General features: G+C 41.0%; 1 protein-coding gene across 4 annotated transcripts in view; it reads right to left on the minus strand.

Annotated features, from left to right (window-relative positions):
• ANO5 (anoctamin 5) overlaps positions 1 to 16,296 on the minus strand; it is a 102,821-nt gene that overhangs the window by 40,156 nt on the left and 46,369 nt on the right. For all 4 annotated transcript variants that reach the window (XM_019477019.2, XM_019477020.2, XM_014602389.3 and 1 more), the window contains one exon: positions 7,695 to 7,808. In XM_019477019.2, the coding sequence (XP_019332564.1) occupies positions 7,695 to 7,808 (114 nt within the window). The remainder of the gene's footprint in view (positions 1 to 7,694; positions 7,809 to 16,296) is intronic.

Raw genomic sequence — 16,296 nt, forward strand, 5'->3', positions numbered from 1 at the left:
GTGCTCCATTCTGGGATAATCACAGATATCAGAAGACTCAGTGGATTTCACAGTTGATGTCCAAATCAAACTCCAAAACCAAAGAATAAAATACAGCTTTATAGCTGAGTGTTATGTATGCCTAAGCATCTACATAAACACACAGAACTGTAGTAGGAACCATATTTCCCATGACAGTCACTACAGCATGCAGTATATCATACTATGGTTCCCTGACAATACAGCTTCTCTCCCCAACCCATACACTAGGGGAAATTAAGAAATCAACTGCTGGCTCTTTGCCCACTAGTGGTCTATGTATATTAAAGGAATCCCTTGAAAAGGAGATTATGAGCAGTATCTTCCTCTTTCACAATTCAGAAGTATAGAGGGTGAGAACCCTGCCCCATATTGCATATACAATGATACAACATCTCTGGAGTGATAACTTGTAGAGAATGGAATGAATTAATTGCTTGTACCCTTCTGACTAGCTTATCTGCTGTCTGTTTACTGATCCACCCTCCCCAAATCATATTAGATTCCACAGTTTTGATGAAACTCTCCAAAAAGAAAATCATGCTCCCAGAGCCTTTTCCTTTATTTTTATGCCAAGTATAGAATTTCCCCCAATTTTAGCCTGTCCGTAGCTTGAGAGACAAAATGCAGTCTCTCAAGTCTCTTAATGGGCCAGAGATACCATTTCTAGATATAACAATGTCACAATTTAAAATTCATGACCTCACTCACCTTGCAAGGCTGAAAATAAGGGCCCATATTTTGGCAATTTTTCCACTTCAGCACCACAGAGGTAAGGCTAGCTTAAATAATTATACTATTGTTATAGTTCCTTCCCAGCATACCTGACAAACTAAAACAGATGCATTAAGATTATCAAAAATGGATCCAAAGTCCAGTGGGAAAAGTCAGCCAAATGCCATTGTGCATAAATAAGATCAGACATTTAAGAAAGATAAACCACTCTTTTAAACATGAAGGTACCTTTGATAGCAATGTTGTGTTTTAGTAAGAATAATCAGTCAAAAGTGGTGAAGTTCATGGTACATTGTTACTTAACACAAAAAAACTACTCTTAAGCAATAGGTTTTCATGTTAGAAAACATCTCCTCCGGATTAGAGTATCCATTTCTATTCTAACCAAACTCCAAGTGTACAATAACTGGTGCTAACAAAATTAATGTATTACAAAAAATGTAATATATGTGGCCAAATTCTGTGCTAACTTATGCCCCAGTAGCATAAATCACATAGTGGCAGAAAGCAAAAGTCAACATAGAATTTGGACCCTTGTTAACAACTTTGGGCTCAATCTTGTGAGCCTCAATTACAATGGAAGGCTTTGCATTTCGGTGTATGTGTTCAACACTGAACAAAATCAGACCCTCAAGACAAAACACAAGTTCGCCATTCCTGGTACTCCCACAACTTCCACTGAGCCCATCAGAATTTTGTGAACGCAAAGAAAGAACCAAATTTGGGAAAATGTACTCTCTTTTCTTAGTTTAAAAAGCAGTAACATTACATTTAATGCTATTTACAAGTGATACTGCACCAAAATACAAAACACTAAGAGCTAGACTACGCCTAGCTCTAATGTGGCTAAGCAGTATGGAACAGGAACTGAGAGAGAAATTAGGGAATCCTTTCCCTATTTCTTGCATAATACACATCAGGGTAACCTGAATGCAGGCAAAAGTTGCACTTTTCAGGCTGAGAAGATTTAAAAAGAGTTGTGTCTGTGTGTTGCATGTGAAATTACAGTTCTGGTCCACCATGAAGAAGCTCAGCTTGTGGAGCTCCTAGAAACATAATACTTTTGGAGTGCTCGTTATGGAGAACTGGGCCTATGGACAACAAAAAGAATGTGAGCAGTCCTAAATAAATAGTTCTAATCAGACTGTTTTATTTTTTTCTTAAATTAATTCAGCCACTTTTATTCTGAACATGCCAGCAAATTTCATATATGGATAAAATAATGCATTGGTGAGGTTAGTCGGACAAATAAACACTATCTACTGCTAGATAATAGATAAAATATAAAATAAATTGCCCAACATAAAATATAATTTAGATTTTTGTTTGTAAAAAGCTTTACAGTTAGGATTCATTCATGTAGTTTATAACATCCAAGTACAATACACAGAAAAAATGGTTTATTGCAGAGATGACTCTGACTGAATGCTTTGGACTTTAATTTGTATGTGCCCTGTGAGTATAAATTGTGCACCATATAGATTATGGGTTATGTTTTGCATTTAAAATAAATGCATTCATAAAAATGAGTTTATTAAGTGGAATTGCAAAGTGAAAAGTGAAATTTCAATAGCTGATGCTGTAGACTACCCATTACTGAGATAGCATAAGTATTATTTTTTTAAATTTGTCCCTTTCAGATGTGCAAGATTACAGGGAAGCTTATAATGAGTATCCTAAGGCTGATGGTGAATGCAAATCGCTAATAAGTAAATCCAGAGTAGCTGAACATCTGATTAAAAGGTACACAAACAATCTCCAGATTTTCAACATTTTATGGCTTGATTTAACTTTGCCTTCAGTGAATTCAGAAGCTTCTTAGCATCTTGAAGGATGTAATCAGTACTTCCCTACCTCAGGCAATTAGGTTTTAAAAATTAAAACAATGATGGGATCACTACATGCTATATGGTCACCTAAACAATGGAAAGTCAGAAGTAAACTTTTAACCTCCAAGATAGCTAAGACAATTATTTTCTTAGTTGGCCCATGCCCAGGGGATAAAAAGGAATGTTTGCAGAATGTAGCAGTTCACTGCAGCCACTACAGGATCAATATTAGAATAATAGAAATCCAGAAGCAGAAGAGATTAAACAGAAACAAAAATAGAGAGAGGTTTTAGTCAAAAGCCTGGATACATGGATGCAATCACACTGCAGATGTGAAGAGAGGGCTCCTCTACTCACGCAGACAAAGACATGATGGGATCTAATGCCCCATCTACAAAATTGTGCCTCCTGCCATGCGAAACATCCCCTTGCACTGGCAAGGAGATTGCAGTGGCCATGATCTCCCAGCCCCAGAGGTTTCATATATCCCCAGGGCTGTGAGATGGCATGTGAGATGCTCCATGGCTGCTAGGACTCAGCTGGGTCCTGGCACTGGGAGGCACACTGTGGGGACCCAGCATCTGCAGGTCCAGAGTGCTGCCAGGACCCAGAGTTGGCAGCTGCTACAGCTGAGAGTCCCCTCAGTTGCAGGACTCCCAGCCCCAGCTGGGTATGGTGCCCCCTTGCAGCTGGGAGCCCTGGTAACTGAATTAAAGCTCAATAGCAATCAGCTATAACATTAATACACGTTTTCAAAGTCTAACTTTAGAGCTGGTTGGAGCTTTTTATGGCATGATGGGTACTTTGCACATGTAGCTGGTCTCAGGCTAAATTCCTCTACCTGTAACGTGTAGAGGGAGCCTTTGAGAGTTCAGATCTGGGTGGACAGCCACACATTGCAGTCCCATTCATCTTATTTTACATGGATGATAAGGAAAGCTCTGTTTATCAGAAAGCATTCAATCAATATATTATATTTACAAATTTTGCTTCCACGTGTAATTTTGTGACTTTTCTAATCTTAAGCAACCACCATGTTAACTTAAGAGTTGAATTAGCTGATTATCTCAATAAGACCATTTTCTTAAAAGGAGATTTCTCTCAAGAAGTTTATCTCAAGAAACTTGGCAGCTTTTCCAGTCTGAACTTGTAGAGCTCTTGGGGGTACGCAAAGAACTAGCATTATGAAGTATATGGGTTTGCATTGTATGAAGCTAAGAGGAAAGATAGGCCTATTAATACATGAAGTGCTTTCATCTGAAGCAGACTGTTGCTCTATAGAAATGAATTCTATTCAAAGTTAGGAAATCCAAAGCTATTTCTCTGAAGCAAGTACTCAAAACCTGCTATAAAAAATGTTGCTCCTTCTCCTCGGAACCTTTCTATTCTTAGCCTGTACAACTTTGCTGGCCTCACTGCACTGGCCTTACACTGGCCCTAAATACACTGGTGAATCTTACTTTCTCAGACTCCCAAGAAACATATCTCCACACTATAACTGGTTCACAGTGAGTCTGTCTACATGAGATGTGGACAGCACAGTAGCCAAATAATACTACACAGTAACATATCACAGCACTGACAGTGCTAATACTAATATTACTGCACAGTATTATTAGGCTACTGCAAAGTAATGTTACTTAAAAGGTGTCCACCGGCGCTACTGTGCAGTAACTCTGGTTACTGTGCATTTATTAGTACTTGATTATACAAGTGCTAAATAAATGAGCAGTAACCACTGTCAGTAGCATCTCATGCAAACACTCCCAGTGTTTATACAGCTCTATATACAGAGGTCCTGTCATTGCAGAGATTTTCCTGGGGAAACTCCAGGGGAGGGGAGGCGCATTTTAATTAGAATGGTTCCCAGAGAGCCAGTCTAATTAAAATGTCTCACCATTACATGTATTAAGCATCCCACATTTCAAAATGGCTGTGAGGGCACTTTAACTAAAGCTCATTTAATGAGTTTTAAATAAAGCCCTCCCCTCCCCACCACCATTCTGAAACACAGGGCGCTCAATACAGATGATAGTGAGGCATACTGGAGCATTCTAATTAGAACGCTTCACCAGACTCAATTAATCAAGTCTGCTCCAACACATTCTAATTAGAATATGTTGGAACAAGTCTATAGGCACCCATTTTCTTTAAATAACAGCTGTAATTAACCCCTTCTTGGTTTGAACACATAAGCTGAACGGGGACAGTTAAGAAAGGCAGACTGCAAGATGTTCAGATTCAGACGATGTACACACACTGGAGAACTTTGATTATTTATTTGCTTTATGTAGCTATTTTAGTTTATTTCATTTACCAAAATAAAATTCCTGGGTTTTGAGAGCCAACTTTTCATGGCTCTGTGTTTTGACTGCCAGAGAAAAACAGCTATTCTTTCCAATTGTTCTTCCTCCTACAAAGGGAATACACAATACTTGTGTGTTTTCTTCTTTTTATGTGTCTGTGTTTGGTTAAAGAAGGTCTGTTATTTCACGGAACTCCACAAGCATAAATTTCCAGAGATTTTTCATTAAGGCATCATTTGCCCTTGGAAATATGAGATTACATGAGCATCTCAGTTTTCGTTTTGAAAAGAAAATCAGGTTCTGGCTGCTTGTGATTGCTGAGAACAGCTTGTAAATTGAACCTGTAATGGCTCAAAAGGCTGAAGGAAAATTTAAAAAGCCAAAATAATCTAAAGTATATTTTAAAACATCTTTAGAATTTTTTGGCCAATTAATGATTCCTTTCAATTCATGAGGTTGACAGGACTGGAGCTTACAATGTAAAAAATGGCTTGAACGAGTGCATTTCTTGAATCGGGTCCAAAATCTCAGTGTAGACAAAGAACAAACAGAAATGCCACTTTGATTCCTTCTGGAAATCTGATCCAATGTCACCACTGTGGCTATTGTGCTTTGCTGAGAACTTGCTAAGTGGTATTTTACAGCAACCCACAGTAAGCTTGGACTTCATGCTTTGTTGTCTACAAGATCCATTTCCATGGATATTTTGAGCCTGGTTTTAAAACAACAGGGATTGGTAATAATAAAGATAATAAATTACAAATAGTTCGGTAATAAAGCAAGATACCAGTCAGAAAGCCTAGCAGAGGAGACACTGAGATCATTTTACTGGGAGTATAAAGCAAGTAATTAAGAATAAAAGCCCTTTTACCGACAACCTTATATAGACCTCATCCATCACAAATCTCAGGAGGTTATGGGAAATGTAAGAATCCTCCATGAACCTCACAAGAAAATAGATCAAATTAATTTAGTAAAGGAGTGCCTGCTGGTGAAACTCTAAATTACATTTTAGACACTTTAACAGTTAAACAAATACAGTTCTATTTAGCAGCTGTGCAACGGCATGGCCCAAGTACATCTCTTACTCACCTGAGTAAGGACAGCAGCACAAATCTGTACACAGAACCAAAAGATTGGAAGAGACCTCAGTGGTAATCTGGCCCAAAACCCTGCCCAAATGCTGTTATCTACATGAATACAAAACCACCAAATGCTTTAGGGTTGTTGCTTGTAGCCATGTTGGTCCTACCTGTCTCACACCTATTGTCTCCCAGGGCCTCTGATCCTCCCTGCCAGCATTTGCATTTTCATAGACCTGCATTTTGCATATTGGCTTCCATTTCACCCAAGAGAGCACACAAAGAAACAACAAACTCTCCCTGTGCCTGAAGAAGGGTGTTTGTATCTGAAAGCTTGCAAAGAACAATTTTGCCAACCATTTAGTTGATCTAATAAAGGAATCACATTTACCCTGTGAACCACCAAATGTTGTATTTCTTTAGGTGTGTACCTTATTTAGTCTTTCCCAGACATGGTGCACATCATAAAATGATGGTTCCCATTAACTGGCATGCTCTAACATTCATAGTCTCATTGCCTTAGATCGATTGTTTTAATTTTTTGAAAAATTTAGCATCAGTGTTTCAAGAAATGAACATATATTAATGCACTTAGTGAAGGTATTTGTAAAATACTGGTGGTGGACATAAATGGTGGCCCAAGGATCTTACATCTATCTTAATAAAGATATCAGACTTTTCACCCTTTGGGCATTAGTAATTGACTGTGTACATTAAACAGAGGAAAATCTTCACACAAAAGCTCTTTCTCAAATAAACAGCAAAAGCCAAAATCAGCTCTTATCTCTACACATGAGCTTAGCCTCAGGAACCCAGAATTTTCATCTGGTTATTATAAGGGAAGGACACAGAATTACCCTAAAGGAAAAGGAGGTTTATATAATAATTTAAACAAGGAGTTTAACAGAGCTACTTGCTCTAAGTTACAAAGTATCAAGAACTCAACTTCTTCATTTGAACACAAATTAAATAATGTAAAATTATTGTTCTGGTATTCTTCCAATGAAGGAAATCTGAATTAACCATACAGTTATTAGGTTGCACATGCTTATTAAAATGCAATGATCCAGTACGTTTTCTGAACACAGAAGGTATCTTACTAATACATGTACACATATAATACAAGCACGTACAAAATGCATACATGAGCTTTTCAGTTGAAATAATAGTCATGTGTATAATCATTCACATTCAGCCTTCATAACCCTGGTCAACAGATTGGCTTTTCAGCATGATCCAAGTAGCTCAATGCTCCTCAAGGAGTCAGTTCCAAAATCAAGGGCCTTCAGAGAATTTTCTGCCTTTGGTCTTCTGACAAACATATCAAAACACTGGAAGCTCAAGACTTGGGTGATTGCAACATGAAACATATTTTAGTAAAAAATAAAAAGAGAAGCAACCTGTGTAATAAACTCTAGTCAGGTAGATATGACTGAATGCCAGCTACCATGAACTGCTATTTCAGAGACATTGACTTACAATGAGGATGGAAAGTTTGGAGCTCTGATGGTAGCTGCTGATGGCAATTTCAAACAAATCTAAGGCCATGTACAGACATTAGTTTCTATTGGGAGAGTCACTGCTTTCCCAATAGAAAACACAAGTGTACACAGGTTCAAGGGGTTTTTTTCCTCAGAGCAAAAAATGGCTTCTCCAGAAGAAAAATAATCCAGGCAAAAACCAGGGAAAGCTGGTGTTCAGAAGATACCAAAAAAGAAACTTACCGCTTTCTTTTCCTCGTCTTTATTTGGGTCATCCACATAAGAAAGTACAAAATCAATTCGCCGGACCCCATCCCTGAAGAAAACAGAATCCTTGCTTTGGTGCCGTTTGTCAATCTGTGAAGAGCACAGGTAAACAACTGAAAATCAAATTTTACATTGCTCTAAAACACAACAGAAGAACAGAGTAGCTTCCTCAGTTGGGTTCAGTTCTTTATTCTCCTCACAGTTGAAGGTACCTGTGTCTACGATGGAGTTTTAACAACAGTTCCATCAGTTATAGGAGAGTTGAGAAGGAATTTCCAACTGGCTATGTACAAGCACTGGGCATCCGCTTGAAATATATGCAGCATATAGCTTAAAATGATACACATTAATATAGTAATGCCTGTGAGCAACGCTAGATTTAAAGATTTCTCAGTTTTCAGAAATGCCTCTTCTTCAAAACAGTTTAAAGCTTCTCTCAAAAACTATATCAAGTGTTTCGTTATACGTCAATATGGTTTTTATACTGCAGAGTTAATTATAGCACTCCTTTAAGCAAGAGCAAACTAGAGAACAGCTGAAAAATGTCAAAGCAAGTGGCACAGCAACAGTTGTAAAAGTAAAGACAGTTCATGCACCTACTCTCTTTCAAACCAGGGCTTCTAAAGCAGCAACTATCCAGAAACACTGCCCAGTGATTAACTTAACTGGTTACATCAAGAATTAGAAAACAAAAACTATACAAACTAAATCTTAGCCATCTGCAAAATTTCCCTTAAATTTCCTTCCTTAAAAAAAAAAGAATTAAAATCCATTAATCTACTGTATAAAGTTAACATTTCTTTTTAAAATCAAAGTGTTGATTCTGTATTTTAATTTTCAGGATAAAATATAAATATAATAGTAAATATAAAATTAAAATATAATATAATTAAAATATAATAGTAAATAAAATCTAATCTCTTCCAGTAAATTGTGTTACAGAAATAATGCTTTAAATGTAACCAGGTAAACATAACTATCTCAATATCTGCTATGGCACCAGTTTTGGTTAGTTCCAGGTAACCAAACACAAAGTTTTCTCTAGAAAAAAAGATCTATGCAGGCAGTCTTCAGACTTACAACATAACTGGTTCCTGAAAACCGTGTCTTAAGTCGAAAAGTTGTAACTCGGAACCAATTTTCCCATAGGACCAGTGTTACAAATGGTGGTTTAGTTCCTTTACGATGGTCAATACTGTGTGCAGCTGGTAAGTGGTGGAAGGGGAAGGGAAAGGGAAGGGGCATGGGAGGGCAGATCAACAACCCCCGCGGTGAGGGAGGGATTGGGGCTGGGATCAGGGCTGGGGCAAGTGCTGCCCAGTCAGGGCCAGGAAGCTGCAGGGAGGTGGGGGCGGTGGCCCCTGCCACTGTGTGCTGTTGTTCTGGTGGCTCAACCAGCAGTTCCTGCCACTGCTCCTGCCTCTGGTGTGGGAGGGCATGGGGGCCTAGTGCCACCGCATCTGTGTGGGGTAGGATGGGTAGTGCCAGGGCTGCACCGGGCTGCGCTCCAGGCAGGTGGTGGGGGCTACAGTGAATTTTCAGCTGGCTGCAGCCCCCCCAGAGCTCCCACTCTGCTTCCTGCCCTGCCCCAATCCAGAGGTACATGCACCACCATGTCCTGAAAGTCATGGCTCATCTGGGGGGCGCGGGAAGGATGGCTCCTGCCACTGTGTGTCACTTGTCTGGAGGCAGTGCAGCAGCTACGCCCCATGCCCGTCCCACCCCAGCTGGACAAGCAGAGGGAGGGCACAGGGGGGTGCCCTCCTGGATTGGGGCACAGCAGGCAGCAGAGCAGAGGCTATGGTGGGGGCTGCAGCCACCCGAAAATTCACAATAGCCCCCGCCACCTGCCCAGAACATGGCCCAGTGCAGCCTCGGCCCTGCGTACCGCACCCTGCATGTAGCCAGGGGCACATGCCCCCCCCAAGCCCTCCCGGACCAGCGGTGGAAGCAGCGGCAGGAACTGCCTATCAAGCCACCAGACGAGCAGCATACAATGACAGGAGCTGCCTCGCCACCTACTCGTGCCCACCTGGCCCTGGCTCGGCAGTGTTTACCTCAGCCCTGGTCCCAGCCCTAGACCCTCCCTTACCACGGGGGGTGTTGATCTGCCCCATGCCCTTTCCCTTCTCCCTCCCCTTTCATCACTTACCAGCCACATGCAGTATTGACTGTCATAAAGACAAAACCCACGTCAGAACATCAAAATGGGGTGTCAATTTATAAACGTTCTAAGTGATGTTCATCACAACTCTAAGTCGTAAGTTGAGGACTGCCTGTAGTTAACAATTTTCGGTTACTGAACTCCACAAGATCTGTTACGAGATAAAGTCCTTGGGACAAAAATAAAATCTACCTAATCTACCATTTTGGTCTAAATTCAACCCTTGCCTAATGGGACTCACCTAACATGGAATTCAGAAAGAACTCCATGGCTAGGGTCAGAAATTATACACAAACTGGTTTAAATGATCAGAAACGGGTTTAAACCTGTAACAGAACAGAAGTTCAGTGCTCTTAATCTGCTTTCAAAATGGTTGAAACTGTTTTAAGATAAACCTGGTTGCATATAGCATCAGAGTTAACTGATTAGTTAACACTAAATAGCTCAAACTGGTTTATGGAACTTCCTGATTCAAGTTAACGCACAGTCCCCTGGCATCCTATGATGCTTTGCAGCCCTGGACTGTGTTGTCTGCTCCAGCGAGCAGTGTCAGCCTGGTCCCTCTGCTCCCTAGCTGGATATCACTCCTCCGGATGCTTAAGCGGGGAGGCGGGGGGCGAGGAACTCATCCCTCTGGTTCAGCGCCAGACCCCCAGCTTGGTGCTGCCAGTAAAGTGGGGAGGGGTTGGGAAACAGACCCCAAACCAAATGCTGCTGGCCTGGGGAGGGAAGGAGGAGTCTATAGGGAGAGCTTGATTCTGCCCCTCAAAGCCCAGAGCTGGGAGTCACACCCCCTTCTCAGCCTCTAGACTGGCTGAGAAGTGGAAAGAACCCTGCAATGGAGCTTGGCTCTGCCACCAGAGTCTGAAGCCAGAAGCCATGCTCCCGTCTAAGCCTCCAGGATGGTTGAGGGCAGGGGGCGGGAAAAAGCCAACACCAGGACTTGGCTCCACCCTCAGAGCCAGGAGCCACACCCCCATTCTCCCAGCTGGCTGGAGCGGAGGGAGAAGCCTGCAGTGGGGCCTTGGCTCTGCTCCCCCACAGTCGGAAGCAGGACTGGAGTCCCCTTGCCATGCTCCCCCTCAGACTCTAGACTGGCTCAGAGGGGGGCATGGCTACCAGCTCAGGAGAGAGGAAGCCAAGGCTCCAGTGTAGGCTTCTCTCTCCTCTGAGCCAGCCAGGAGCCTGAGAAAAAGTGTGGCTCCTGGCTCCCAGCTCTGGGGCCAGAGCCAAGCCCCAGTGCAGGCTTCTCCCCTTCCCCTTCCCCGGGCCCTCAGCCAACCCAGAGGCTGAGGAGGGGGCATGGCTCATGGCTCCCAGCTCAGGGGGCAGAGCCAAGCCTAGGGGCAGACTTCCCTCCCCCGCTGCCTCAGCCAGCTGGGAGGCTTAGAAGGGGGCATGGCTAGGAGATTCCAACCCTGCTCCCAGCTGGTGGGAAGGGGGTGGCAGAGTAAAGCCCCAGTTCCAGCTTCCCCTCCTTCCCCCTGCCCCAAGCTGTTCCTGGATGGGGGTCCAGTGCCAGGTGGGAGAAGTAGCTTTTTCCCACCACCACTCCTTGCACAGGCAGTGGGGAGGCTGAGAGGGCATGGCTTGGTGAATCAGAGGGCTCCAGCTCTGCACTGGCCAGCAGGCTGGGAGGTGAGCTCTAGCATCCCCTGCTATTAGTATGGGCCACTGCAAGAGCCTGGCTGTATTTCTTGTTTGAAAAGTAAACATCAGTTCACTTTCTTATTGGTTCAATCTATGTAGTTTACAAATTTCAAAAACCTGCAAAGACTGAGTCAATTCAACTTTGGGCTTTTTGACTGTCTGTACTTAGCTCATGTGTTTATAAAGGGCTAAATTTAGTCTTTAGGGCTCACCTCTATTTTTTATTAAGATGGAAAAAAGGATTGCTTATCAAAGGAGTATATCATTGTTGGCTGTGGAACGAATTTTGTCCTGGATACCCTGTGCCCTCATATGGAAGTATAAAAGCTCTCTAAAAGAGTTGTGGAGTATTTATCTGAATATGAACTTTGCTCCCAATTAACAAAAGACATCACACAGTTGAAGCATGTTGAAGCATCACTGCAACCATTCAAGCCACTAGCAGTATCATTCGTCACTGTTTTACCCTGAGACGTCGCTTCAGGAACAGATTGTATCTCCTTCCAGTCTGCTGGAATAACCAACAAGTAGTTAACAAGCACGTCATCTACCTCAAGGACCTAGTTCTAGAATTATTCCAAGCAAGTAACTCAGTAAAGTTAGAGTCTGTATGCCCATAATAAAGGTAAGATAAAGCTTTAGGTTTTAAACAACAGAAACCAAAACTCACTGATATGTTTATAATATATAGAGCTTAATTAAGACAAAAGCAGCAATTGCCATTCATTAACTAAAGAGCTCTAAAATGATTTTAATTCTATAATGCTAAATGCTGTTAAATACGAGGGCACTCAGCTCACATACAGCTCAAAACAGCAGGCCAAGAAAGCATCATCAAACGTTAACAACAAAACCAAGCAGCAGTTTATGGAAAGAGGAAGAATGTTTCTCTTAAGCTTACTTTATATGTGTTTGGACCCATATAGCACACACAGGAAATTGATAGCAATGTATTTCTTTATCTGATAAAAGTAGAAGGGCTATTAACCCTCATCACTCAAGGCCTACATTTATCTGCAAGTGGATTAGAGAAAAAAAATCCCTTAAAGTACTGCAGAACTGGATGCATTTGAAGGAGGGTTATATACTCATCCTCACTATCGCTGGCAACTGCTAAAAATGATACAGTAGGCTAACCAGAGAGGTGGTCATATATTTCTGCAGAGTACACTGGCTTTTCAGGAAATAACTGACCACAATATTTCAAATTAAAGTGATACATAGAGGTAATGTAATCATTTTCAGAAATCTGCTTTAATTCCCCTCTGGTCCTCCACTTCGGTAATTAGCAATGCTGATCACTTGGACACCAATTATGACAGGCCACTAAGGCTAGTTCATTGTTGCAATAAAAGACATCATCCAAAAAGGGCCTCTTGCAATTAAGCTAGATTAATTTATGAGTTGAAGCAAGGGAATTTCCTTGGGGAATGACTTTGCTTCCAAATGTATTGCTATTAGAGGCATCGACTGATATATCGGTGCCATATCAGATCCTCACCGATAAAAGGAAAATTAACATTACTGGCTATCGGCTTGTTTTGGCTGGTGTAACTGATAACATCACCAATAAATATAATATGCCTTCTGGCCAGAGCCCCTGGATGCCCTGTGTATGCTTGCAACGGAACCCATGCACGTGGTCAGGAATACAGCCAGGTAATATGGAGAGCAGCACCCTGAAGGTAGGTCTAGAGAGGGGAAGGGGTGTGGGGAGGGAAGGGACCTGGGGGGAGCAGATCAAGGTCCCCACAGTAAGGGAGTGGGACAGGGACTGGGGCTCAGGCTAGGGGCGCTGCCTAGCCAGGGCAGTGAATAGGACCCAGGGCAAGAAGTGGGACAGAGCCACAGGAGGTGCAGGGGGTAAGGGTGTGGAGGGGGGCAGCTGCCTTAGGCTGCACACACCCCTGGGGGGAGGCATGGGCCCCCAGATTTGCAGGCCTTGATCTGCCCCCCCCATGCCCCTTCCCTCCCCTGTGCCCCTTCCCCTCCACAGACTTACCTGCAGGGTGCTGCCCTCCATGTGCCTGGCTGCATTCCTGTAAATCAGTTATCAGATCCATATTGGCTAATATGGCTGGTTAATTGGCTATTGGTATTGACAAAAAAAATATCAGTGTATCCCTAATTTTTATTTGTGCACCCCTTACTATTGAGGACAAGATGATTAAAACATGGAATCTAAAGAGAAGAAAATTTTTCCTTGATTGGAGTTTTGTCGGTATTCTACTTTTTTGTATCAGCATCAATTATTTAAGACTGTAAAAACAGAAATCTCCCCCTCCCAAAAAATAACCCCCAATTTGAGCCTTAAGTTTCTACTCCCTGCCCTCCACTCTGCAGTAACTCTACAATAATAGAATCCAATAAACTGCCAGAGCAAGCAATTTTATAGATTGTGGATATGTCTGCTAGTCAAACATTATCACTGTCCTAATAATAAAGGCTAAATTTTCCATGAAGTCATTCAGGTGTAAGCCTTCTGAAGTCTGCAGTTATATGGATGCCCATAACTTATTACTAAATCTTTAATGTTCATATAAACATCCACCAGAATTAGCATAAAGCACTTCATTTTAGCATAAATGCTAATCCCCCTACATGATACTTTTAATTGCATTGCCGTGCTCATATCAGGCATGAGCTGAAGTCCCAAGTTAGGGCCTCCTTACCCAGAAGCAACTGGTTATAAAAAAAAAAGATGAACTGTGGTACTGCGATTAAATACTGTCTGCCCCTAAAACCAAAGACAACTGCAAGCCTATTTCACATTTGCTTTTGCCCCAGTGGATTTGGGTAAAGGTGACTGGTGATTTCTCCCCGCTAATTGCAATCTAAAATGCACACATATAATCCTTGCTGCACAGCCAAAGAGGATGTATACCAGTTCTGACCACCTTAGTCCCCAGAGTGGACCCAATAACCAACTCAAACAAGTCAGGCACCACTAATTATGAGAGGGGAAGTTAACTGATGGATATAGTATCAACCACAAAATAATCACCACAGAAGGTGCTTCAAAATAAATTACTTTGGCTTTTACTTGGATTCACTCAGTGACAGACTGTCATAAATATTTACTAAACATGAACTGCCTACTAAAATGCAAAGAGTTCTGACCTCAAATAAATCAGTCATCTACTCCATGTTTTTGTCTATGTTATAGTAGGAAAAATAAGTTAAAACAAACAAATGAACAAAACATTCAATACAATTTATCAGACGGAGTTGTTATAGCATCCCCTAATGATATAATTCTGACTATAGACAATCCTAGGAGAACTTTAAACTCTAGAGGCATTCATACATGTGCTTTGGAAGTCAGGGGGAAGGCACTTTAATTAGAGCTGCTCTAATTAAATCACCTGAAACATTTGTGTATCAGCATCCCTGTGCTGAAAAATGGTGGTGCGGGCACTTTAACTAAAGCTTGTCAAACGAGGTTTAGTTAAAGCACCACAGCTGCCATTTTTCAGCACAGAGACACTGATACGCATGACACTGGAGTCTGCTCGAGTGCAGTAATTACTACGCTCCAGCAGACTCACTTAATCGAGCCTGCTCCGACACACTGTAATTACTAGATCTAATGTGTTAGTTTCTTTCTGTGATAATATCATGGCAATCTTAAAAGACTATACTATAAAATACCTAGTCATTAATTCATACAAATTAGCAAACCATTCCTTGAGAATACTGAAATACATACAAATTTAAGACAGAAAAAATTGCATTCCATATAGTAATTAGCGACAGCTTGGAAGGGTAAAAACATCCAGTGGCTTAAACCTAAAACCCTTATAGTGCAAACTATGTTTGCTTTTTAATCATTCTTTGTGATGTTTATCCAGGAAAAATCAGCTGCTTCTGCTGAAGAGAATTTTCTTTAACAGAGAGATACTGATTAAAGTTTTGCCATGCTAAAAATACTGTCAAATGAAAGTTATTCCCAAGAGCAAGAAGCTTCTGTATCTGCAATTACATGACATATGCAAATATGGAAGCATTCCACTAAGAATCAGGAGCCAAATTCATTGTTGGTATGTCTGAAATAACTTCAGTGGAGTCATCACACCAGAGATTCATCTAATATACAAATCTATAGCATATTCTTGCTTTATCAATATAATTTAACTGGTGATTATTACTTTGCCAAGAAAGTGTAATATACAACTTTGTTAATGCTACATGTCTGATTTTGAAAGTATGTTTCATGAAGGTAGCACAGATATATACAAAAGTGCAACTTTGTCCTCCATGTAAAAAAGGTTTTGCTTTTTAGAGTTACAATTTTATAAGCCTTTTCTGTACTTCTACCACAATTCTCTTATATTTTCAAACGAGTTAGAAAGCTGGAGTATATTTTAAGTATAGTATATTTTAAGACAGTAAGCTGGAGTATATTTTAAGTATAGTATATTTTAAGACAGTATATTTTAAGACACATTTTTAAAAGATTTTAAGACTTCTGCTTTAATGTTTAATTCCATAGAAATACTAGCTATGTGTAGGGACATTGAAATAACAAGTAAAAAATACATTACATGGACAATGTGTTAATATAAAAGACACAAGAGCCCAGTATAAGCAAGCATATGATTACAGTGTATCTCAGCAGTAGTTATCCCTTTATATTACAACACGTTTATTTTATTTTATTTGTTTTATGAAGAAACGGTGTATTGTCAGTTTTACTTGGTGATGAATTGAAAAAACGTTCGAGAACTTTCCTGTCTAAATGAGGTGGCATTTTCAGCCTGTGCA

Source organism: Alligator mississippiensis, chromosome 2 (genome assembly GCF_030867095.1).
Source record: "Alligator mississippiensis isolate rAllMis1 chromosome 2, rAllMis1, whole genome shotgun sequence".
Taxonomy (NCBI): Eukaryota; Metazoa; Chordata; order Crocodylia; family Alligatoridae; genus Alligator; species Alligator mississippiensis.